Source organism: Amblyraja radiata, chromosome 22, assembly GCF_010909765.2.
Source record: "Amblyraja radiata isolate CabotCenter1 chromosome 22, sAmbRad1.1.pri, whole genome shotgun sequence".
NCBI classification, from domain to species: Eukaryota; Metazoa; Chordata; class Chondrichthyes; order Rajiformes; family Rajidae; genus Amblyraja; species Amblyraja radiata.
The window spans coordinates 27,840,636-27,865,348 of record NC_045977.1 but is presented as its reverse complement, the minus strand read 5'-3'; the positions used below and the strand labels follow the sequence as shown (position 1 = coordinate 27,865,348).

Below are 24,713 nucleotides of genomic sequence, written 5' to 3'. Positions count from 1 at the left end.
AAAGATATTATTGACCTCAAGGGCAGGGGAGGGAGGTCTGCCAACCTTCGGGGAAGTTCAGTTCACTCAGTTCAGTTGAAAAGAACAACACAGGGACAGTCCTTTTGCAGCTTCACCTGACAATGAAGAGCTGTTGGAATGCCAGCATCTGGTTCAGGATAATATTTACTGATTTCTTATTGCAGAAGGAAGAAAATGCACTATTATGAATGAGAGGTGGGTGGCATTAGCAAGGCCAGCAGTGACTGTCTTTGAGCCTACCCCTAATTGTCTTTGAGAATGTGGTGGGGAGACACCTTCTTGAATGCCTGCAGTCCTTCTTGAGAAGGTAGTCTTAAGGGTGATGGGGAGTGATTTAAATCCAATGACACTGAATGACTGGCAGTATATATATATATATAGTCTGAAGAAGGGTTTCGGCCCGAAACGTCGCCTATTTCCTTCGCTCCATAGATGCTGCTGCACCCGCTGAGTTCCTCCAGCAATTCTGTGTACCTTATATATATTTATTTATATATATTTATATTGGCTTGAGTTGGCCTTACCATCTGCCTGCTGCCCTTGTCCTTCTAGATAATGTTTGAGGTGGGGACAGATAGGAAGAGGGAGGTGGTGGAAACAAAAGGTTCAGAAGACCAGGTCAGAAAGGTGAGTGCCTTGATAGAAATTGATGTTACATTATTTTATGCATTCTCGTTTCTTGACAACACAACAAAAGCTGTCCTGGAAATAAACTGAAAAAATAATGTTTCCAGGTAACCTCCCCACAGTAATCTGCCACCATTTTCTATTCAGAACACAGTTTGTCAGTTTCACTGTGGATGGCCGTTGAAATTGATAAGTTTCATTCCTATTGACACTTGTGCAATTAATGATGCCCTACTGATCAATGTAATATTTAGTGATTTTTTTGCACTAACAATAATAAACTGTTCATTTTTAACGAGTATGCGTTAAAAAACCCATTGTTTTTGAAAGTTCTGTGGAAATAACTGTTATTGCGAGTCTGAAATGTTATAGCTGCTAACCGTCTTTGACTTTATTTTCTATAACAGGAGCTTTGTCAGGAACACATTTATCGCGTTATAGCTTAACTCCCTTTACTGGAGAACCAAAGCCGATCTTCAAATCGGCTAAATTAATTGGCACCAGATTCAATGATCTGATCATTGGATGATACCCTGGTCTGCACTATTCACCCTGTTAAAAAAAAAAAATTTCATTCCACACAATGGAATTTGTTTCCTCCCCAGTGTTATGCCAATAAGAAACACCATTTTTCAAGAGTGAAACACAGTTATAGCCATTTCCAGGTTGTTTTGTGGCTCTGTGGAAATTCTAGGCACTTCCTAGTGTGAATGACCAATGCACACGATGATGTCCAACATTGCCTTTAAAGCATTGTGAAGGGGACAAAGACTAAATTGTCATGGGAGCGCCAATCATTGGGATTTTCTGCGAATGTAATACTTTGGTATCTCAACACTGGGTCGGGACCCTTGTAATGTGTGCCTTTTATTCAGCCCCAACAGGGCAGTAACAATCCCTTCAACTGGACCCATCCATTCTCCTACTAATCAAGTCTGTCCAATGCCCTGATCCTCAAACCCATTGGTGGCAGTTGGGTACTTGGCTGAAGAGAAAGGTTTTAAGGAATGTCTACAATGAAGAATGCACTTGAAAAGACAAATAAGTTTTGGAATGAATTGTGGAACTAAGGACGATTGCCGAAAATGCTGAGCTGGGCAGGCAGCATCCATGGAAAGAGAAACAGAGTTAACCCTTCTGACGAAGGGGGTTTGATCTGAAACGTTACTTTCGTTTTTCTCTCCAGATTTTGCCTGACCCGTTGAGTGTTATTGCTGCTGTAAATAAGACAGGGGTTGACCAGAGGAGGTGACCGAAGGCAGTGGTCTCAACAGAAGGCAGGTGACTGGAGCACACTGCCTGAGACAGCGGGAGAAGTAGAGTGGCTGACAGCATTGAAGAAGTGTCTAGGTGAGCACTTGAATCGCGCAGGTAAATGAAGCTATGGGTCAAGTGCTGGAAGATAGGATTAATACAGATGGGTACCCAGTGGCTGGCTTGGACATAGTCGGTCAAATTACCTGTTTCTATGCCATAGATCCAGTGGAGAATTAAAGATCAGAACGGCAGGGAAGTGTCAAACTGATCACTATGGATGGAAAAATCTGTAGAAATCCTGAAAAACTGATTACTAAGAAAATGATTTAATTTATTCAGTCATCAGTGGCACTGCTTGCAATTTCTGTTTTGATCTCTTTTTTTTAACAATTGGGTGCTTCCACACTGGACTCTCCACTTAGAGATCTGGCAATCCGGGAATTGGGAAGTTGGATGCAAATGTCTCCACAGCCTCCCTCAACTGAGTGATCTTGTTTTGATAGTTCTTGTCGGTCAGCATTTTCTCCTTGAATTCTTTGAGGGGAGCTTTTGCCCCGATGTCCCTCTGGATCTCCAATGTTATCTCAATCCCTGTAGGGTAAAAAACACCACGGATTTCAGTATTCGGAACTGGCTTTGGTTCCATGTTACTGGGCCGTGTAGATATTCTCAATTACACAGAGTCACAGATCATACAGCATGGATACAGCCTACCAAGTCTACACCGGACTATCGAACATCCACTTGAACCTTGCCGCATTCCCACTGGGGGAACCCAAGGAGGATACTCTGTGCACAAGATGTCAACCATGGAATGGTACGTTGCGGCATGATGGCGCAGCGGTTGAGTTACTGCCTTACAGCGCCAGAGACTCGGGTTCGATCCTGACCACGGGTGCTGTCTGAACGGAGTTTGTACGTTCTCCCCGTGACGTGCGTCTTCTGGATCTTCGGTTTCCTCCCACACTCCAAAGACGTACAGGTTTGTAGGTTAATTGGCTTTGGTAAAAATGGTAAATTGTCCCTAGTGTGTAGGATGGTGTTAGTGTACGGGGTTCACTGGTCAGCGCGGACTCAGTGGGCCAAAGGGCATATTTCCGCGCTGTATCTCTATACTAAACTAAATAGAAGACTCCCCTTAGCAAGGACTTCAAACAAGGATCAATGTTGCTGGGATTGTTCCTGACCCCAATCCAGAGCCCCCCCATCCCATCCCTCCAAATCCAATTCAACTGATGGGCAACTTGACTCCACCTCCAGCTTCTCCCCAACTCCTACCGGGGGTCCACACTACCCCCATGCTTCAGTTTGGACTGACCCCGACCCTATCCCCTGGGATTGGTAAATGCATTAGACAACAAGAGCAGGGCAAGATGCATTAGACAACAAGAACAGAAGCAACTCCTTTCCTGAGTTGAGCCAGTCACTGCCCAAAGAATCCCGGAAAATCTATATCATAACGGAGAATCCGTCACCCTCCAGAACATTCCAGAAAGTAGCTATTCGTGGGAGAATATGGTCGCTCTGCAGACAAACTTGGGCGTGACCTCAATGTTCCAGAATGGCCCGTTGCCGAGCAAAGGCGAGTTACCTCTGTGAATGAAAGCAGCCACTGTCTTGAAGTCGTTCTCCCGCAGGTCCCGGGAGGTGAGGGCCGGTGTCCCCAGCCGCAAGCCGCTGGGACGCAAGGCACTCTTGTCACCTGTGGGACAACAGCAGGTTAAAGCTGAGTCGCGCTCCCTCTCTCCTCACAGCCCTGCATCCATTCCATGTACCGATCATATATCTGACCCCAACTCTGCTGCGTTTATTGGTTTAGGGACAGCCAAGCACATTTTCATCCTGTTCCACAATTAAAAGAGCTCTGTTGAACTTCATCAATTGGCTTCATCACACCAGAGCCATTGCTGTATAAACATCGATCAGCCATGTCATCAGTACTTGGACACGAGCCCCAGTAACAGCTCCACATGTGCAGTAGCCCATGTCCACTCAGCTGCTAACATGATACCTCAACAGCTGGCGTCTGACTTTATGAATGGGCCTACTTCTTCTGGCCAGTGGAAACTCTTCCATCTCATCGACCCCATCAACTCCTTTAATCATTTTGATCCTTTCGTCAACCCAACGAAATGGCAACTAGCAGTTCCCCTGTTCTCATCTGGATCAACTCTGGAGCCTGCTTTTGTTTCTTTACTCTTCCTCATAGCCTTGCACTCCCACCCCTCCTTTTGCCTTCGCTGTTGGGTCATGTAACCTCTCTTGCCTTCAATGTGATCCCAGGATCCCCTCCCCTGTCCTCAAACCTCTCAAATTTCTTGGAGGTCTAATAAAAGGAAGAGAACGTTAAAATCAAGATGTGACGAGGCCAGGATTCAATGAAGGATATATCCGAAATGATCAGGGCATACTATTCAAACCCACAGGGTCCCCCTTCTCCCCTTCCAACCACGTTCATCAACCTACTAAGTCCTCGTATTCAAAACTCTCCATCGCATCAGCTCTCCCCATCTCTGCATTCCCCACCACCCCAAAAATGTAAATTTCACATACACTCAATTCTAATCCATGTAGCTGCTTATGCATTAGCTCTAGAAACCCCCCACTGAAGCGACCCTTCTCTCTGCCTTCCTTAAGACACTTGATAAAGACTAGAGCATAGTCGGACACCTTGACCATGTCCCAGTGCATGGCGCTGCTTCTGATTACTCTCCCGCCACTTGCTTCCTGATGCTCTACCATGGTAACACAAGTAGCAGCCTACCTGGACAAGTGTTCTTGTTGCAAGCAATGGCGCACAGTTCCAGAACCTTCTCAGCTCTGCCTCCATCAGTTCCTTGTTTACGTAAATCGACCAGGATTAGGTGATTATCAGAACCGTCTGCACGAGGAGGACAAAGCGGAGTGCATAATGATTTCACACAACAGTCTGGAACAGCTTCAAGCTTGCCAGCGTGTACCACAAGGATAGAGGCGCTTACGGGCTCAAGGTGAGTAACTGGAGAGAACACTTTGTGATCATGGCACCAGATACTCAGGGGAATGTGAGGATTTAGTTTACACTGGCCACTTTGAAGACCTTAAATTGAAGAAGAATTGAAGGGGAAAGCTAACTAGCCAAAGCTCTCATGTGGACAAGTAACCAGTGATGTCCTTCCGAAGCAGGAGATAGACTTCATGCACCCGAAGACCATCCCAGAACATTGGAGCAAGGCAAGAGGGGTCCGCTTCAAATTCCTATGGATTCCCAGCAGTCACTGCCAATATGCCACTTTCAAAGGCTGCATTGGAATGCCATCGGGTCCACGTCATCTACCTTGCCCCCCCTGGTATCCCAGTTGTTGAGTCTAACCGCTCATGGGCAACTTTCATCAAATAGCCTATGGCCTCCTCTACCTGCAACTCAATCCTGGGGGGTCAAGGAAAGAGCGTTCATGTCCCGGCCCCGTTTCCACCAATCTTTCCACCACCACGCACAAGAAGCGACAAGACAGACACCATTGTAGGCAGATGCCGAGAAGTGTGTTCAACTCTGGCTGAACAACTTCTAATCTTGTGTGTGATAAGAAGAGGCTCAATCCTTTAACATCAATTAGTCCCCAATCCCCAATTTTGGGTGCACTAGCCAAATGGTCTCAGAGATGTGAAGATATTTGAGCTGTGGTGGGAACGTGGAAAAGTGAGGGAGGTGAGGTCCCTCCACTGGTCTCTTCCTCTGATCCCCTCCAGCTCTGTAACCAACCTGGATCCTCAGTGAGCATCAAATGCCACTGTCTCGACCAAGACTGGTTGGAATCATTCCACCAAGTGGTCAGCTGTGCCTCCAGCTGCCAAGACCCTGGAATTCCCTCTCTAATGTTCCCTCTCCTCGGGTTTCCCAATTTCATCTCCATTAAGTGCTCCCTTCAAGTTTCCCTGTACTTGTGGTTTTGGAAACTTTGGCCGATAATTTTTTTAGAGTACACCAAATTAATTTGTTATCAGTCACATCGGGCTCCTGGGGACATTCTCCTGCATTCAAGGCACAGTACAAATACAGGCAGTAACTGCTGAGGCCGTATTTCTTTTGATGGGAATATTAACCAGAGGTAGGGAAGGGGCAGTACTGTAGATTAATCTCTCACTGTCACCCACTGTACACCCAAACATTTCCAATAGCCCTACACCCTTGAAGACATAGTTACCATTTCCATTAAGTTGCCATTTAAATGGGGAATTTCCCACCCATACCATTGAGTGGGGAAATTAACATTTCCCCTCAATCCCATGATAAAGTCTACAACTACAACTATAGCTTTGCATTTAGTCAAACACAGATTAATCCAAATCCTTTGATTAAAAACAAGATCATGGCAAATATTTTCAATTCTTGATTTACTAAAATTTCACTGGCAAGGTTAAATGAACATTCTCAATTGGATGAATGTCAAAAAAGACTGTAGATGTTGGAAACCTGAAATAAAAACAGAAAATGTTGAAAACACTCAGCAAGTCAGGCAGCATCTCTGGAGAGAGAAGCAGAATATTCAACCACTCAACCCGCAAACATTAACCCTGTTTCTCTTTCTACAGATGCTGTCTGGCCTGCGGCGTGATTCCAGCATTTTCACTTTCTAATTTAAGGGCCTGTCCCACTCGGGCATCATTTACGCGTCACGACGTGCATGGTGACGTAGGCAGTCGCGCGCGGCACCCCAGGATTTTGGGATTCACAAAATCTTCGCGTGCCACCTGTGTGACGCTCAAATGATGCCCAAGTGGTACAGGCCCTTTAGAATCTAGTTTACTACATGAACCCATTTGATTTCACCTTCACAATGAGCCTCTGTTTCTGGCAATCCTTGCCCCTCCTTATTTCTCCTCAGTGCACTCACCGGTAACAACCTTGTATCCCAGGTCCATCATCGCTGTCGAAAGAGCCTTGCAGTTAGACACAACCTGCTTCTGGTAGACCTTGAACTCCACAGTCATTGCCTGTTTGAGTGCCACAGCAACCCCTGGCCAGACACACATGTGGAACATTTTAGTTACAACAGCATGAAGACAAAAACCCCCAATGATGCAGAATCTATCTGCAGCACAAAACACAGCAGCATCCAGCTTGTAATAGCGGAGGGGAAGGGAAGCAAATGAAGAGGGAGTAAACGGGGAACAAACCGATAGCAACGTAATGTAAACAATTGGGCATTGAAGTACGATTAAAATCAGTAAACTACAGGAAATCTGAAATAAAACCAGAACTTGCTGAAAACACTCAGCAGCTCAGGCAGTATCTGTGGATGGAGTAATAGAGTTAATATTACAGGTTAAATACCCTTCATCACACATTATGTTTCCTCTGAGTGCTTCCAGTACTTTGTGCTTATATTTATTTCACTATCTCAGGGTATCCCAAAATAGTTTAGTCATCAGTACTTTTTAAGGCCAGTTACAGTTTGTATCCGTTGAGACGCAAACTCCAATTTGGCAATTGCTGATAATCAGCTTTGGCAATTTATGTCCCAGTTGAGGGATACCAATTTCACACAAAAGGTGGTGGGTGTATGGAACAAGCTGCCAGAGGAGGTAGTTGAGGCTGGGACTATCCCAAAGAAACGGTTAGACAGGTACATGATTACGCCAAGTTTGGAGGGATATGGACCAAAGGCAGGTAGGTGGGACTAGTGTAGCTGGGACATGTTGGCCGGTGTGGGCAAGGTGGGCCGAAGGGCCTATTGCCACACTGTATCACTCTATGACTATGACCTGGGCACGGTGTGGATCTCTCGTGTTGTGGGTCCTGCCTATGAGAGGTCACGGTTTCACAGGGAAGAGCTGACAACTTCACAGCCAGTCTCAAGAAGGAACAGATAATTTTTTTAAATCACAAAGCCATATCAGTTTAAAACCCAGTCATGGTCACTGGCTTTATAGTTGCCTAGTCGGCTATAACTTCTTTCAACCTGTCAACCCCCCCCCCCCCCCAGTAACTCATAGACCCAAATCCAGGCTCGTGCAGGTATGTCACCCAGCGAGTCTGACCTGGAACCCGAACAGAGGATTGACTGTCTTTATACCTCAGCAGCAAGGCTCTATTCTCACACCAGACAGTATTAATGACAAGCCACTGGGTCTTCACAGGAAAAGGAGTGACACAGTGGCACAGACAGCAGTGCTGCTGGCTTGTAACACCAGACTTGGATTCAATCCTGACCTTAGGTGCTGAGTTTGCACATTTTCCTTGTGACTGTGTGGGTTTCCTTCAGGTGCTCTAATTTCCTCACATCCCAAAGACATGCAAATGGATAGGCTGACTGGCCATTGTAAATTCGCCCCCTAGTGTGTGGTTGCATGGTAACCACAACATGGCAACAGCTAAAGGGCCTGTTGCCAAGTTGTATCTCTTCTTCTCCAATAGGACACAAGTAACTTGCTAGGAATTACTGGGAATCACGACTCAAATGAAAAGGATGAATTGAAGGAAATCAGTTTAAAAAGTACTGGAGAAATCAAAGGGATGAAAGCTAATACATTTGTTTGGGCTGACAATGCATTCAAGAGTAGAAAACATTGGATGCATTGGTTACCATTTTCCAAAGTTGAATGGAATATTTGGATTTATTTTAAGGGTGTAAATGATAAAATGGATAGGGGAGAACCAATTAATTTAGTGTATTTGGGTTTTCAGAAAACTGTTAAGGAAATCCCACTAGACATTTGTGTGCAAAATAGAAGCACATGGGATGGAGGTCATATACTGCTATGAACTGAAAATTGACATAATGGCTTCTCGAAGACTACGGGGTTCCATGGTTAACACTGCTGTGGTGGTTAGCAGGGTTGGACTTGTCTACTTTATACTGAACCTTGTTCACTTTCCCCATGAGATGGCGAGATTAAAGTTGACCCCAATGCTCTACTCTTTTAGAATTAATTGAACGGTTTCTGAACTTGGACCAAATTTGGAGGAAATTCTCACTCCCACCTCTCACATGGAGATCCCAGTGCACAAATGAAGCACTTTTGAGTATTTTTGAGTGTATGTCTCCTATCAACCAAAACTAAACCTATTTTGTGGCTTACCTGCGATGGCATGGTTGTGTGGCCCACCTTGCAGCCCCGGGAAGACTGCCTGGTTGATGGGACCTTCCAAGTTGTACATAACCTCCTTGCCTGTCTTTGGGTCGACCCTGCGGATTCCTGAAGAGGAAGCAAAGCAGAACCAAACAATGGCATTTAATAATCTATCTTTGAAGAGTTTTGGTGCAAAAATTAATTTATAAGTGTCACTGCCAACACTGTATTCAGTTCCCATGGCTAGCTGCCCCAAGGTAAGAAATTGATGAACCAGACTCTTGAGGTAACAAAGATTCCTACCATTGGAAACTATCATGCAAGAACCAGAAGGAAGGAGACAGGGAAAGTCATTAGGAGCTTCCAATTCTCAAAACAAATGTACCATTCTGTGGTATATATTCTTAACTCATGTCTCTTTATGGTCTGGTTCTGATACAATATCATTTCTTCTATGTTGACCACTCTCCAATATCTCTCATCAAGATGCAAGGATATCCAGCCTCCATTAACACTCGGGGACAAAGCATCCCTGTTAATCACTACCTGTCCACCACCCGATTTATTCCACCACCAATGCCCACTGACTGCTGTATTCACCATCTACAAAATGCATTGTGATTATTATTTGTCCAGGTTACTCCCTAGTAGTGGCCAAACCTGCAAATGTTAGTACCAAGAAGGACTAGGGAAGGCAGGTATATGTGAACACCATTTATTGCTGGTTCCGCAAAAAATCACAAACATCCTTTCTTGGAAATATATTGCTGTTCCTTCACTGGCACTGGTTTCAATCCTGGAACTCCCTTTCCAATGCCAGGGAAGTACTTCCAGCAGGTTGGGAAGGCAGCAGTTCAGGGAGGCAGCTCCTCATCACAAAGTGAGTTCTCAAGGGAGTTAGGGTTGAGCAATAAATGCAGCCTTTGCCAGTCCTGCCCACATTTCACAAATGAACAGGTAAAATGAAATATGGCTTGCTTTTAAAAAAAAACAAGTGTCTGCAAAGTTTCTAACAGGGCATGAATGACAGGACAGTTTGATCTGACACTGATAACTGAGCAAGTGTCCCATTGATCAAACTCAGTGATTGTTAATTCCATAAATGTAATATGTGTAAATTACAACCTCAGGCCTGGCACGCTACTTGAGAGGTGTGTCTGGGATATTCTTCAGACAAATATTTTATCCTTTGATAGAGACAAAATGCTGGAGTAACTCAGCGGGAGAGGCAACATCTCTGGAGAGAAGGAATGGGTGGCATTTCGGGTCGAGACCCTTCTTCAGACAGAGTCGGGGGAAAGGGAAATGAGAAATATGGACGGTGATGTAGAGAGATATGGAACAGAATAATGGAGGATGATTATAAGTAACGATTATAATGGAAACAGGCCATTGTTAGCTGTTTGCTAGGTGAGAACGAGAACTTGGTGCGACTTTGGTGGGGGGAGGGATGGAGAGGGTTACTTGAAGTTAGAGAAATCAATATTCAAAACTCCAGCATTTTGTGTCTATCTTCAGTTTAAACCAGCATCTGCAGTTCCTTTCTACACACACCGAACATTTTATCCGTACCTTGTCGATAGAAGATCATGCCAGACCTGCAGCCACGGAGGGTCTTGTGTGTTGTGGTGGTGACCACATCACTGTACTCGAAGGGGGACGGCACTACCCCGGCTGCCACCAGGCCGCTGATGTGCGCCATGTCCGCCATCAGGTAGGCACTGTTCTCATCCGCAATCTGCCGCATCCTGGCATAATCCAGGTTCCGGGAATAGCAACTAACACCTGGGAACACCAAACAGAGCAGATCAGCCCACTGAGTAAATGCAAAATCAGAACAAAAACTGCAGATGTTGGAAATCTTAAACAAAGAACAAAAAATGCAGGAAACGTTCAGCAGGTCCGGCAGCATCTGCGGAGAGAAACAGAGTTGATTTTTCAGGTCCCAGACAGATCTCTTCTGTCAGGAAGAGATATCCCCTACCACTGTGCCCTGTACCAACTTCAGAGGTCCCTCTGTAAAGTTTCTTCACTCAATCTCTTTGCCTCATAGCTAATCTGGCTTGAGGTCCATTTTATACTTTAGAAAGGAGACGCAGAAGAATTTATTTAGTCAGAGGGTGGTGAATCTGTTGTATTCATTGCCTCAGGCGGCTGTGGAGGCCAAGTCATTGGATATTTTTATGGGCGGAGATGAATAAATTCTTGGTTGGCATGGTATCAAGCATTATGGGGAGATGGCAGGAGAATGGGGTTGTGGGAAAGAAAGATAAGCCATGATTGAACGGCAGAGTGGACTTGATGGGTCAAATGGTCTACTTCTGATCCTAGGAAGTTACGTGAGAGCCTTCTTTGGATTCACAACTGTTTTAAGCCCCCTCTGCCTCTATGGTCTAAAACTCCTTATCCCTAGTTTCTTCATTGTAGGGTCACAGAGAGGTATAGCATGGAAACAGACCCTTCAGCCCAGCACGTCTTCACCTACCACCAACCACCCAGTTTCACTAATCTCAGATTTTTCTACTCTCCACATTCTTATCAACTACTCCCATCCCGTCAAATCCACAACTCACGTACACACTCGTGCCAATGTACAATGACCAACTAACCTAGTAACCTGGACGTTTTTAGGATGATTAAATATACCAGTGCACTCAAACTCCACACAGACACCAACTGAGGTCAGGATTGAACCTGGATCTCTGGCATTGTGAGACAGCTACTCTACAGGCTGTGCCACTGTGTCTCCCATGCATTCGAACCCAAGTGCAAAGGTGGGTTTGAAACTCTGCGTGAAACACGGCTCCTTCGACAGCTGCTGGCCTTCACTTTCAGCACGCTTTAAGCTGGGAACCGTCAGTAAGGACGCGGTCCGACAACATTTTTCTTAGAGCCCCCTTCCCCCCTCCCCAGAGCCAAACTGGCTGTGGATGCTACAGACCTGGACCAAAGAGGGCTGTTACCTGCAATGATAAGTTTCGGGTGGAAGAGACGGGCATTTTCTGCTAATCGGTCATAGTCAATGTAGCCGGTCTCAGGGTTTACCTAGAGAAAATGAACAACCTGTTACCCATGTGTGACAACACTTGAATCGATTCATCTCAGGGAAAAGGGAAAGGGTATTTTCATTTAGACAGCATGTAGCAGGACCCAAAAGACTTCACAGGCAACCCAGAACAGTTGACTTGTCGTCTCTGTTGTAATGTACAAAATGGCAGTTATCTTACTGGTCTAACAAGGTTGCATTCTCATCCCCATACCATACTCCATATTTACTGGTGATTGTGCAGCCAGAATCTACTCTAACTCCATCTACACGTTTGCAGATGACACTGCTGTAGAGGGCTGCATCTCAAACAATTACAAGATGGAGAACAGGAAGGAGATAGAGAGCTTGGACGCATGGTGTCTGGACAACAGCCTCTCCCTCAATGTCAGCAAAGCGAAGGAGCTGGTGATCAACTTCAGGAAGTGGGGTGGAGTGCACAACCCCAGTCTGTATCAATGGTACTGATGCGGAGATAGTCGAGAACTTCAATTTCGAAGGTGTAAATATTGTCAACAATTGGCCTGGTCCAACCACACTTATGCTATGGCCATAAAACACACCAATGCCTCTACTTCCTCAGAAGGCGAAGGAAATTCATCAGATCTCCAATTACTCTTACTAATTTCATTAGATAGAAAGCATTCTATTGTTTGGCAACCGCTCTGAACCTAAACTTCAAGAAATTGCAGAGTTTTGAACACAGAGTTTATTCCAAGTTCCTCCTTCCTTTCTGCCCTTCTGCAAGATGTCTTTCAAGTTCAAAACAAAATGCAGAGGTATTGACTACCAATTCAGTGATGAGAGACCTTTCCGAAGGTTCTTACCTTGTATGGCATGGACTCGAAAAAGATGGAGGTGGCAGAGATTTTCTTCTTCTCTGTCATGAAGCCATGTGTCAGATGTCCACCATCAGGAAGGTCCAATCCCATGATCCTCCCATGTGGCTCTACCAGAGCTGTGTACACGGCAAAGTTTGCCGGTGAGCCTAGAGGGGGCGGGGAAAGACACTGATTAAGACACACCATTACAAATGTCCAATTACATTACAAAACAATCGGGAGATTGTCCTGAAGTCTCGGCAGCCCTTCCAAAGCACTGCCTGCACCGGAGAAATTCCACCACCTGCCACAGGTATGCAGCTGTCTGTCCACCTCTAAGCAGATGTGAGCAGTCCACCTGTAGAGGGGCAAAGCCCAACCGCCATCTAGAGCAATACAGGGGCCAATGAAGGAAGGAGCTACAGGGAGAAGGCAGCAGAGTGGGGTTGAGAGAGAAAAAAGATCAAATGATGGAGCAGACTCGATGGGCCGAACGGCCTAATTCTGCTCCTACGTATTATGATCCTGTACTCGGGGTTTGAAAAGTCTGTATAGCCTTGGGATTCATTAGAGGAAGAAAAGATGGAACAGAAATTGAGGTGCAGACACAAGGTCGGCTGAATACGGAACAAAAAACAAACTATTGGAAGAACTAAGAGGTCAAGCGGCAGTTGTGGACACAAACGTGTTGCGTCAAGCCCCTGCGTCAGGGCTGAGGATGTAGAGGAACGATAGCTTGTCCGATCAAAGTGTGAAAGAGGTGGTAGGTGACAGGTGCAATGTTACCTGAATATGGCTGGACATTAACCCCCCATTTCTCTGGATCGAGGGAATACAGATCCAATGCTCGTTTCTGGCACAGTCGCTCCACCTCATCCACAAACTCTGTGCCGCCATAATATCTAGAGAGACAAGACATGTTGCACTATAAGCAGCTGGGTAACCAACAAATAAAGAAGGGTCTCGACCCGAAACGTCACCCATTCCTTCTCTCCATAGATGCTGCCTGTCCCGCTGAGTTACTCCAGCATGTTGTGTCTATCTTCGACTTAAACCAGCATCTGCAGTTCTTTCCTACACAACCAACAAATAAGTCAAGTCTTGTTCAGGGCGAGACCAATTGCAAATTGGAGGAACAACACCTCATATTTTGCTTGGGCAGCTTACAACCCAGTGGTATGAATATTCCCCCTAACTCTCAGTCTGAAGAAGGGTCTTGACCCAAATTGTCACATATTCCTTTTCTCCAGAGATACTGTCTCACCCGCTGAGTTACTCCAGATTTTTGTGTCTATCTTAAGATACATAGAAAATAATAATAATAATAAATTTTATATTTAATGGGCGCCTTTCATACAAAATCTCAAGGACACCTTACATAGTAATCGGAATAAAAACATATAATCGGAGTAAAACAAGTAATTAAAGACATCACAATGACACAAATTAAAAACAGAATTCAATCCAAAAACAGAAAATCAAAAACACAGTGTGAAGAGAGAGCAGCGGCAACCAAATCGTGCCAGCGTCCACTCTCTCTTCACGGCAGCCATCTTGGACACAGACCTACAAGACTACAGTTAGACAAAAAAAATCATCCCCCCACAGTGGATAGCACTGTGAGGGAAGGCACAATGTCCAGTCCCCACCCCATGTTCACCCCAAAGTCAGGCCTATTGGGGCCACCGCAGTTGCCTCTACGGAGGCCCGATGTCCCTGGCCGTTCTCACCGGGTGGTCTTGCCCCGGCGTCGGGAGAGTCCTTTCGGCGGCTGGGCCACCTGGAACGGCCGCTTCTTGGTTGGAGCCCGCGGCTGCCGAAGCCGACAAGGCCGCGCCGGTTTGGCGCTCCTAGGCTCCAGATGAAAAAGTCGGCGCCCCGCTCTCCTCACTGCCGCCTTGCCGCCTCTACGCACGCCGTCTCTCCGCACGCCGCCTCTCCGCTCCGCAAACCCGCAGCCCGAAGATGTTGCTTACGGCGGTCCAGCTCGCCAGAGCTCCAGCGCGGCGACCCAGGCAAGGCATCGCCCGCTCAGCTCCGCTCCGCTCCGCTCCAGCGCTCCAGCGCTCCAATGCAGTGCCGCCACGCAGGCCGAGGTGCTGGGTGGTTCCCGCCAAGAAACGGCGCTCCAAGCCCGCTGGTAGGCCACGACGACGGGTCGACGGGCAGCCCGGAAAAAAGGCTGCCACACCGACCAGGTAGGGACCTATAAATAAAGTAACACCTACCCCCCCACATTAAAAGACCATATCCCCTACAAACAAAAAAACAGGACTCACTAAAAACTAAAAAAAAAAACGAATTTAAGACGGACAGGTGCAGGAGGCCATTCGACCCTTCGAGCCAGCACCGCCATTCAATGTGATCATGGCTGATCATCCACAATCAGTATCCCATACCTGCCTTCTCCCCATATCCCTTGATTCCGCTAGCCCTAAGAGCTCTATCTAACTCTCTTTTGAATTCATCCAGTTAATTGGCCGCCACTGCCTTCTGAGGCAGAGAATTTCACAAATTCACAACTGGGTGAAAGTTTTTCCTCATCTCAGTTCTAAATTACTGGGTGGCGCCAACAGCAGTGACTGCCTCGCCAACAGTCTGTCTGTCCTTTCTTCTTTTGGTTATTAATAGTATGTGTTAAAAAGTATGTTTTAGTGTTCCTTGGTTTGTTTAGTGTGGGGGGTGGGGGGTTGGGGGAATTTTATTTTCAATCTCTTACCTCGATGGAGATACAATTTGTTTCCATATCGTATCTCCGTCCCCATCACAGTGCCTTCCATCACAGTGAGGAATGTGGAGGCCACTGTGATGGATGTTTATGCTAACTTTTATGTTGTTGTGTGCCTTGTTGCTTTTCACTTAGTATGGTTGTATGGTAGCTCAATTTTCACTGTACCCTAATTGGTACATGTGACAATAAACTGACCTAGAAACCTTAAATGGCCTACCCCTTATTCTTAAACTGTGGCCCCTGGTTCTGGACTCCCCCAACATCAAGAACATGTTTCCTGCATCTAGCGTGTACAATCCCGTAATCATTTTATATGTTTCTATCAGATCCTCTCTCATCCTTCTAAATTCCAGTGAATACAAGCCCAGTCGTTCCATTCTTTCATCATATGACAGTCCTGCCATCCCAGGAATTAACCTTGAGAAGCTACTCTGCACTCCAATAGCAAGAATGTCCTTCCTCAAATTAGGAGACCAAAACTGCACACAATACTCCAGGTGTGGTCTCACTAGCGTCCTGTACAACTGCAGGAGGACCTCTTTGCTCCAATCTCAAATTCTCTTGTTATGAAGGTCAACATGCCATTAGCTTTCTTCACTGCCTGCTGTACCTGCATGCTTACTTTCAGTGACAGATGTACAAGGACACCCAGGTTTCATTGCACTTCCCCTTTCCTAATCTTATGTTTATTGTAATATGCACAAGTGTGGTGAGGTGTTGATACTTTGGAAGTTTTCACCTCGGTCTATTGCAAGCTTTTTCATATGCCCGTAGTCCTGGGCATGCATCTTCAAGGTTTTTTTTAGGTGCTCGTGTCAGTTCCAGCATTCCCTTCTGCCACATTCAATGAAGCAGAGTTATCTCCATGGCTTCTTGCTAACAGTGGAGCCGGGATAAGCTGGGTTACGAGGATACAGATGGCGGTGAACATTTCTGCTACTGCACCTACTTCACCGCATGGTTTTGTGCCAGCAGAAATGTTTCAGAGCTTTTGCCGCTTAGAACGACTGTAGTGCCACACCACACAATTAGAGGGAGTCCTTGGTGTGAAGACGAAACCTTGTCTCCACAAGTACTACGTGATGTTTACTCCACAAATGCTTTCATGCAAAGAGTCATCTGACATGGAAGTGGCGGCGCTGCCTTGCAGCTGCGGCTCGCCTGCAGTCCGTTTGTCTTTTCTGTTTTTTGTTTTCTTTTGTCCTGTTTTTACAGTTTATTTCGGTTTATTTAGCTGTGTAAGTGTGGGGGGAGGTGGGTGTAACATGTTTTTTGACTCTTCCTTCGGGGGGATGCGACCTTTCCTGCCGTATCCACGTCTCCGTGTCCGTCTGCGCTGAGGCCTATCGCGGAGCTGGCAGCCTCCAACTGCGACCGACCTCGAGGCTGCGGAGGCAGAGCCAGGACTTACCAACGCGAGCCTGGCCGACTTCGGGGCTGTGGTTGCGGTGCGACACAACTTCCGACCCGACTTTGGAGCCTCGGAGGCTCGGCCGCGGGCCAGTGGACGACATCATCGGGAGCTCGAGTTCTGTTTTCCGGAGCTCCCGCAACTACACCTGCGTCCGCTGGACTGGAGGACGGCAGCTTCGGCAGCTTCGACCGCCCCGGGCCGCGGAGTTTGAACTGGCCCGTTTGCGGAGCTCGGATTCAGCCGCGGGACTTACCCACCATCACCCGGCGGGGTCACAACATCGGAGGCTTGGATTGCCTCAGCACAGAGGGAGAGCAAGGAGGGAAGAGACAATGACTTTGGGACTTTAAACTGTGTTGAGTGTTTGTTATTTATTCTATGTTTTGACTGCAGGCTAAACCATATTGTTTGTTTTGTTTTGTTTTTGTCTTTTGTTTTATCTCTTTTCTTATTGATTGATTGTGTTGTGATGTGTTTACCTTGTTTACCAGAGGGACTAAAGATGGAAATTAGCTACTGGCTACAATCTTGCGTATTACATGTAAATGTTTATTAATATGCACTGTCCCTATACAAATAAAAACTTACAAACAAACACAGGTAAAGTAATAAAGTAATTAGGAAGAGTAAGTAGTCTTGGGGACAACTGATAAACGGCTCTGCTGAAGGGCAGATCACTGAGCTGCTGTCACAGCCTTGAACCCGAACGTAGTTGTACAGTAAACCCTCGTTATAACAGACCATAGGGGGAGGAATGGTGTCCATTATTGTCGATTGTACACTATAACCAAGTAAGGGATTACCTGATAAGAGAATATCATTATACAAGTAATAGAAACAAAGAACTGCAGATGCTGGTTACACAAAAAGACACAAAGTGCTGGAGTAATTCAGCGGGCCAGACAGCATCTCTGGAGAACATGGATAGGTGATGTTTTGGGTCGGGACCCTTCTTCAAAACTATATGCAGGAATGAATGTTCCTTCATATCTGTATCATTGCTGCTGTGCAGGACCTTTCACAGGTGCGGACACACCTAAGAGTGCACACCATTGCAGCCTGTTCTTCACGTCCGCCAGCTCAGACCACGGGATTTTGCCAAGTGCAAGCGTGGTTTAATGGTGAGCTCTGCACACAGTGACACACTCAGTAAGAGTAGTCCAGCCCGGTCAAGGTTGCCCTAGAGCCCCAAGTTGGCTCACGAGTTCAACTTCAGGAGACAGACCTTGGACTAAGGTGAGGGAGAACACAGCTTACACCTGTGATTACAAAAGGTTCACTTGTGGTGTTGGGAATTCATGAAGGATCCAAGCGCATTCGTTGAACAATGAGTCAATTATGCTGGATTGGAGGACTTCAGTTCCGGGGAGATTGGATAGGCTAGCCTTATTTTCCCTGGGACAAGGGAGGTTGAGGCCTGACCTGACAAGAGATACAAGAGACACAAAGTTCCCCCGTTCATTGTTTATATTCTAACACTTGGGAGATGCACAACTTTAAAGACACTTTATACATAAATAAATATCCATATTATACAGTAAAACTCTGATAAACTGGCACCCTTGGGACTTTGACAATGCCAGACCATTGGATGTTAATGCCCAAACACACTTCTATTTCAGTTTTTTCCACATGATACACAGTGGTATCACAAATGTTTCATAAACACTGTGGAATACACCAGCATTCCAGATCCAATCTCCACTCCTGAACCCAACCCTGTTCCTCATCCCTGGAATGCACAGCTCATAATCTAGACAGCACAAGACGACCAGGATTCCAAACCATCAGGTGATCGGAATTTATCATGCTGTACTTATGGGACATATGGGAGAGTTGACGGTTTTCATCTTAACTTATGTTCTGCAGCCTCTTTTCCCATCTTTAACTCATTTTCATGCAGTAATGTTTCAGGACAATATTGTCTACTGTCTCGACCCAAAAGGTCACTAATTCTTTCTTTCCATAGATGCTGCCTCATCTGCTGAGTTACTCCAGCATTTTGTGTCTACCTTTGATTTACCAGCATCTGCAGTTCTTTCTTAAACATTGTCTATTGTCTATGACAACTGTTCCCCCCTTTCTCTTACATTCCTCCTCCCTTCCTCATTCCTCCATCCTTTCTCCCTTCCCCCTCCCAACTTCCCTGTCTCTTCCACCCCCCTTTCACCCATTCATCTCAACCATTTCCCTGCTCACCCTCACCCCCACCAATTGCCTGCTGAACCCATACCTCTGGCCAGGGTAACCTTCTGAATATTTGTTATTCAAGCAAGAGCCCAGAGCCTCCAGCACTGCTCGGCTCGCAAAGTTTTCCGAGGCGATGAGTTCCAACCCCAGCTTCTGGCGACTCTTCTCCTTCTTAATAATCTCGTACACCTGGCGGAGAGCAGAACAACAAGCCGCGTGAATGCCCTTTTTTTTAGCAAAGAATAAAGGTCAAGAACCATTCCCACAGAGCAAAAACAAGCCCATCTAGTCCACGATGATGTTCCTGCCGTGTTGCTTATGTTTCTCAGAGACACTTCCCACGAATCAACATGTCTTTTCTCCCTCATGTTTTGTTTAGTTTAGTTTAGTTATACGGCACGGAAACAGGCCCTCTGGCCCACCGACTCCATGCCGACCAGTGATCACTGCACACTAAAACTATCCTCCACACACTAGGAACAATATATAATTTACCAGCCCAATGAACCTACAAACCTGTACGTTTGTCCTTATCTATGACCTGCATCTGAACTACTCTATTTGATGGTGAGTTACATATTTCCACAACTCTGGACAATGTGGTTCTCAATTAATATTATTTTTAATGCTCAATCTTATATTTATAGCAACACATATTTACATATCAGATTTCACCAATTTAGACCTTTTTGTCTTCCCCGCGTAAGAAAACAACCTACAACCTTGGAGATAACCTTGGTCATCTCCATACTTGACCCATCTGCTAATCAACCCCACCTTGCCTTGATCCACTTGCCAGCTCTTGTCCCACTCCTTCCCCTTATTTTTCCACCAGCTACCTCCCCTCTACTCCATCAGTCTAAATAAGGGTCCTAAACCAGTCTGAAGAAGGGTCCATTTCCATCCACCAATGCTGCCTGACCCGCCGAGTTCCTACAGCATTTTTATTTTTTTGCTTATATTTATCATCCTCCAGTTTTGGACTTACTCACAGCTGCATTGACCAGTTCGATCCTGACCTCCGGTGCAACCTGTATGGAATTTGCACCTTCCCTTGGATTTCCCCCAATCCCAAAGGCATTACAGTACGTTATCTGACTATTGCAAATTGCTTCTGGTGAAGATGACTGGTAAAAGAATCAGGGGGAAGATTTCATGGGCATGTGAGAGAGAATAGTTTGCAGGGAACAAGTCAGGGAATAAGTCTAAAGGGATTGCTCTGAAATCTGGTATGAACTTGATTGTTTGAATGACCTGCCATGCTTCTGGTAAATTTGAAAATATAATCTTCAAGACCTCATTAAGCAATCCCTGTCTAAAAAAATCACAGATAACAGTTTTTTGTGGTATTAATACCCCAGTTCTAACATCCAAATCTTCAGATTATGTCCAAAAACAAACTGCTGGAGGGATTTGGCAGCTCAGGTAGTATTTGCGGAGGGAAATGAGCAGATGACGTTCCGTGTCAGGAACCTTCTTCAAGCTGGAGGAATTCAGGAAGTGAGGCAGCATTGGAACCCATCTTCAATCATTTCCATCCACAGATGCTGCTTGACCCACTGAGTTCCTCCAGCATTCTGGTGTTTTTTGCTCAAGATTCCACTATCGGCACACTTCTGTCGTCAGATCAGAATGTTTGGATTCCTCTACAACAGTGGGACACATGTTCAAAAATAAATCATGTCCTTGGAAATAAATATTTTAGTCAACAAAGTTTTGCTTTAGTTACCTGTGGGTCGTTGGTGCAAAGAGGTTCCACCATCTGTGCATTGTGGGATTTCCAGATATCCACACACTCATCAACCACAATGTCTGCCATGATCAAATGCTCTGTTCTCCTCGGAATTTCCGTCAAACTAAATTTAAAAACATCACAAAATGAACACGGTTGGAGTCTACTTTGTTACAGGGCATCCACAGAAATGTTTAATCCAACTGTAACCAGTATTTGAACAATCCTTGGTAATCATTCACCGGGTAGTTTGCACTTTGGTATTGCAATCCTTGGGCACAAACCAGATGAAAACCCTTTCCATCATAAATATCTCTGGAACACCTTCCCAAATCCTCAGGTTTAAAAGCACGTGACCATTTGGCACATTCATCATAGGGGCCCTGCTCCAGAGAAGCTTAGAGTCATAGAGTCATAGAGTGTGGAAACAGGCTCTTCGGCCCAGCTTGCCCACACCTACCAATATGTCTCATCTGCATTGGTCCCACTTGCTTGTGTTTGCCCCCTATCCCTCTAAACCTGTCCTATCCATGTACCTGTCTAATTACTTCTTAAACATTGCGATAGTCCCTGCCTCAGCTACCCCCTCCGGCAGCTCTTTCTATACACCCACCACACTTTTTGTGTAAAATTGACCTCTCAGATTCCTTTAAAACCTGCCTATCTTCACCTCAAACCTATGCCCTCAGGTTCTCGATTCCCCCACTCTGCGCAAGAGACGCTGTGTGTCCACCCAATCTATTCACCTCAAAGCTATGCCCTCTAGTATTTGATTTTTCGATCCTGGGAATAAGATTCTGACTATATATGCCTCCCATAATTTTATATATTTCGATCAGTGACTCCCTGTTAGCTCTAGCCCTTCAGAGAAAACAAGCCAACCTCTCCCTACAGCCAATACCCCCTAATCCTGGTAAACATCCTCTACACCCTTTCCAAAGCCTGCACATCCTTCCTGTAATGGCCGACCAGAACTGCACAATGTTCTAATGGCAGTCGTACCAGTCTTACAAAGCATGTCATATGCCCAAGGTAATGCTTCTGAGAGCTGCTTTTAAACTGGCATACTGTACATATGATTTTCTTTCCCATCTTTGACTTCAAATCCCAAATAATTCATCCTCAAGCCTCTTTGGCTTTACCCTCTGATTGATACCGACCTCTTTAAGGTGACATTTGCTCAAACGTCTCTCTCTCTGTGCCATGATATTACATTTTTGTTTGATAATTCTTCCATATACCACTTTAATTGTTTCACAATATTAAAGATGCCACATTCATGCAAGATGTTATGCAGACAAAATAGATTTCATTAAACAGCAGTTGAGGTTGAAACCAGCATAAAAGAAGCATTTTCCCACCAGTACAGGTACAGCAATGGAATCAATGAGTTAAGCCCAAGACACAACTATAGGAGGGCCATCAGACATATATTCAGAGCAAAAGCCCTGTCAGCAGATACAATGTTAATCAGAGAAGATCAACAGTGCACAGATCACATATCAACTGGCACTCCTTTTGTTTGTGAAAGTTAAGTCTTCCCCAAGGACAGGATTGCATAAGGAATGGGTAAATTATTTTATCTTGTTACTGATAATACAACAGTGCTTTTTTCCTCACATGCAATGGACTTTTCACCCTATGATAACCTGTCTTTAAATAGCAATTGCTACCTGATAAGGTGACCTTGTGAGTGTTTCAGGAGACCAGCCAAGCAAAGAAAAAATGTGAGCCACAAAACAAATATTTGGGAGGAAGACCAAGAACTTGTTAGCTGTTTTCTCATTTGTCCCACAAGTTTTTTTCTCGATGTGATTTGCACTAATACCTTGTTTCTTTTAAACTGTATTTTTCCTTTCACAGTCTTGGTGAGTTAGTTCTATAATTTATGTTTTTGAGTGTTGCATGAGTCTACATGCCGGTAATGCTGCTGCAAGCAACATTTGTATTGCCACTCAACCTCATCATGCTTGTTTAGTTCATAAGCGATCAGGGCAGAATTAGGCCATTCGGCCCATCAAGTCTACTCTGCCATTCAATCATGGCTGACCTATCTCTCCCTCCTGCTTTCTCCCCATCACTCCCGACCCCCACATGTTAATCAAGAATCTATCTCTGCCGTAAAAAAATATCCATTGACCACCTCCACAGCCTTGTATGGCAATGAATGCCACCAAATCACCACCCTCTGACTAGATTTTAGTTTAGGTTATTGTCAAATGAACCAAGGTACAACGTTTTATTGCTTCCTAACCAGTCAGCGGAAAGACAATACATGGCTACTACAATGGCAGTAAACAGGACTTGACTGGCTGCCCCCAGTAACCAAGTCAAATACCTAATCTTCGTTGGTGATCTATACAAATGGTGGATTTATGGCATATTCTCAAAATGCGTTTTCAAATGCTTCAAACGATACCGTGACTACTAAGGACAGAAAATGCTCGAGTAACTCAGCGGGTTAGGCAGCATCTCCGGAGAATATGGATCCTCAAGCAGCATATTTGGAGAACATTCAGACCTGAAACGTCACCTATCCATGTTCTCCAGAGATGCTGTCTGACCTGCTGAGTTACTTCAGCACAGTGCGTCCTTTTCTGTCTTAACTACCATCTGCAGTTCTTTGTTTCGACGCAAGCATTAAGGTTCCGCTAATCAACAAACGGATTCTATCTCTAATGGAATCTGGATTTTCAGGTTTGTCGCCGCTCCCAGAACAGGAGAACACCTGCTTTGGACCAAAGATCCGAGATCTTTGCTTTGTCTTGCAAGCTGTAGTGGAAGCGTACGGCACATTGCGTTGGAGCTCGTTATCCAGATTTTGGGTCTTCAACTATCCAAAAGTTTCGGAAACACGATACAGCCCCAAGTCCCAGTAAATTATTCAGCACGGCCTTTAATAATAAACGCCAAACGCAGCTTCCCCGCCCTGCCTACCATTTGCAACTAACTGGTTTAAGGTCAGCTTGGATCCTAGCCTGCAAGAGAATATCTAGATCGATTCCAAATGCTAGAGTAACTCCGCGGGACGGGCAGCATCTATGGATATAATGGATGGGTGAAATCACCCACTAATTTTCTCCAGAGATACTGCCCGTCCCGCTGAGTTTACTCCCGCATTTTGTGTCTTTCTTCAGTTTAAACCCAAAGATAGACCCAACGATCTTCCTTGAAGATAGACACAAAAAGCTGGAGTAACGCAGCCGGCCAGGCAGCATCTGTGGATAAAATGAATGGGTGACGCTTGGGGGTCGAGACCCTTCGTCTCTAAACTAGCATCTGCAGTTCCTTGATACACAGAATATCTAGAGAGACACAAAATACTGGAGTAACTCAGCGGGCCAGGCAGCATCTCTGGAGAGAAGAAATGGGTGACGTTTCGGGTCGAGACCCTTCTGTCTCACTTCACCCATTCCTTCTCTCCAGAGATACACGCTGAGTTACTCCAGCATGTTTGCATCTATCTTCGTTTTAAACCAGCATCTGCAGTTCCTTCCTACACAGAATATCTAGAGAGGCAGGGTCATGCAAGGGACTGGGATGCAGGGTCATGCAGGCGAGTCTTACACCCCCGGGGGCTTCTCCTCCTTCTCCCTGCCCAACTTAGAAACAGTCAATGCAATGCAATGCAATGCAATGACGGCCGGTGCAGCTTTACTTTCCTCTCCTCCCAGCAAAAACGTTATGGGCACGGAGTTGGGCTGCAACTGCAGACCGCTTGTGCAGGAGGGAACCGCTCTCCGCCGCCAACTTACCCGCGTCCTCCGAGCCCTGGAGCGGTAGTGCAGCTGGCGCGCTCCGGCCAATCACGGCACCGCTGC

At 45.7% G+C, this 24,713-nt stretch overlaps 1 protein-coding gene across 1 annotated transcript; it reads right to left on the bottom strand.

Annotated features, from left to right (window-relative positions):
- Positions 1-1,217: 1,217 nt before the first annotated feature.
- On the bottom strand, positions 1,218-24,713 carry shmt1 (serine hydroxymethyltransferase 1). Its single transcript, XM_033040849.1, has 12 exons — positions 24,648-24,713; positions 20,890-21,016; positions 19,204-19,349; positions 13,612-13,727; positions 12,832-12,992; positions 11,922-12,003; positions 10,531-10,743; positions 8,968-9,084; positions 6,780-6,902; positions 4,670-4,786; positions 3,497-3,607; positions 1,218-2,496 (listed from the first exon to the last, which is right to left on the bottom strand). The coding sequence occupies exons 2-12, from the start codon at positions 20,977-20,979 to the stop codon at positions 2,324-2,326; spliced, it is 1,449 nt and encodes a 482-aa protein (XP_032896740.1). The 5' UTR covers positions 20,980-21,016; positions 24,648-24,713; the 3' UTR covers positions 1,218-2,323.

What these genes read in the sequence shown, in the direction of transcription:
- shmt1 (XM_033040849.1), bottom strand. Translation starts at nt 20,979, where the DNA reads ATGGCAGACATTGTGGTTGATGAGTGTGTGGATATCTGGAAATCCCAC. An exon ending in TTTGCACCAACGACCCACAG is followed by an intron (nt 19,350 to 20,889) that starts GTAACTAAAGCA and finishes GCTCTCCGCCAG; the next exon opens with GTGTACGAGATTATTAAGAA. An exon ending in TCGAGTCCATGCCATACAAG is followed by an intron (nt 12,004 to 12,831) that starts GTAAGAACCTTC and finishes CATTTTCTCTAG; the next exon opens with GTAAACCCTGAGACCGGCTA.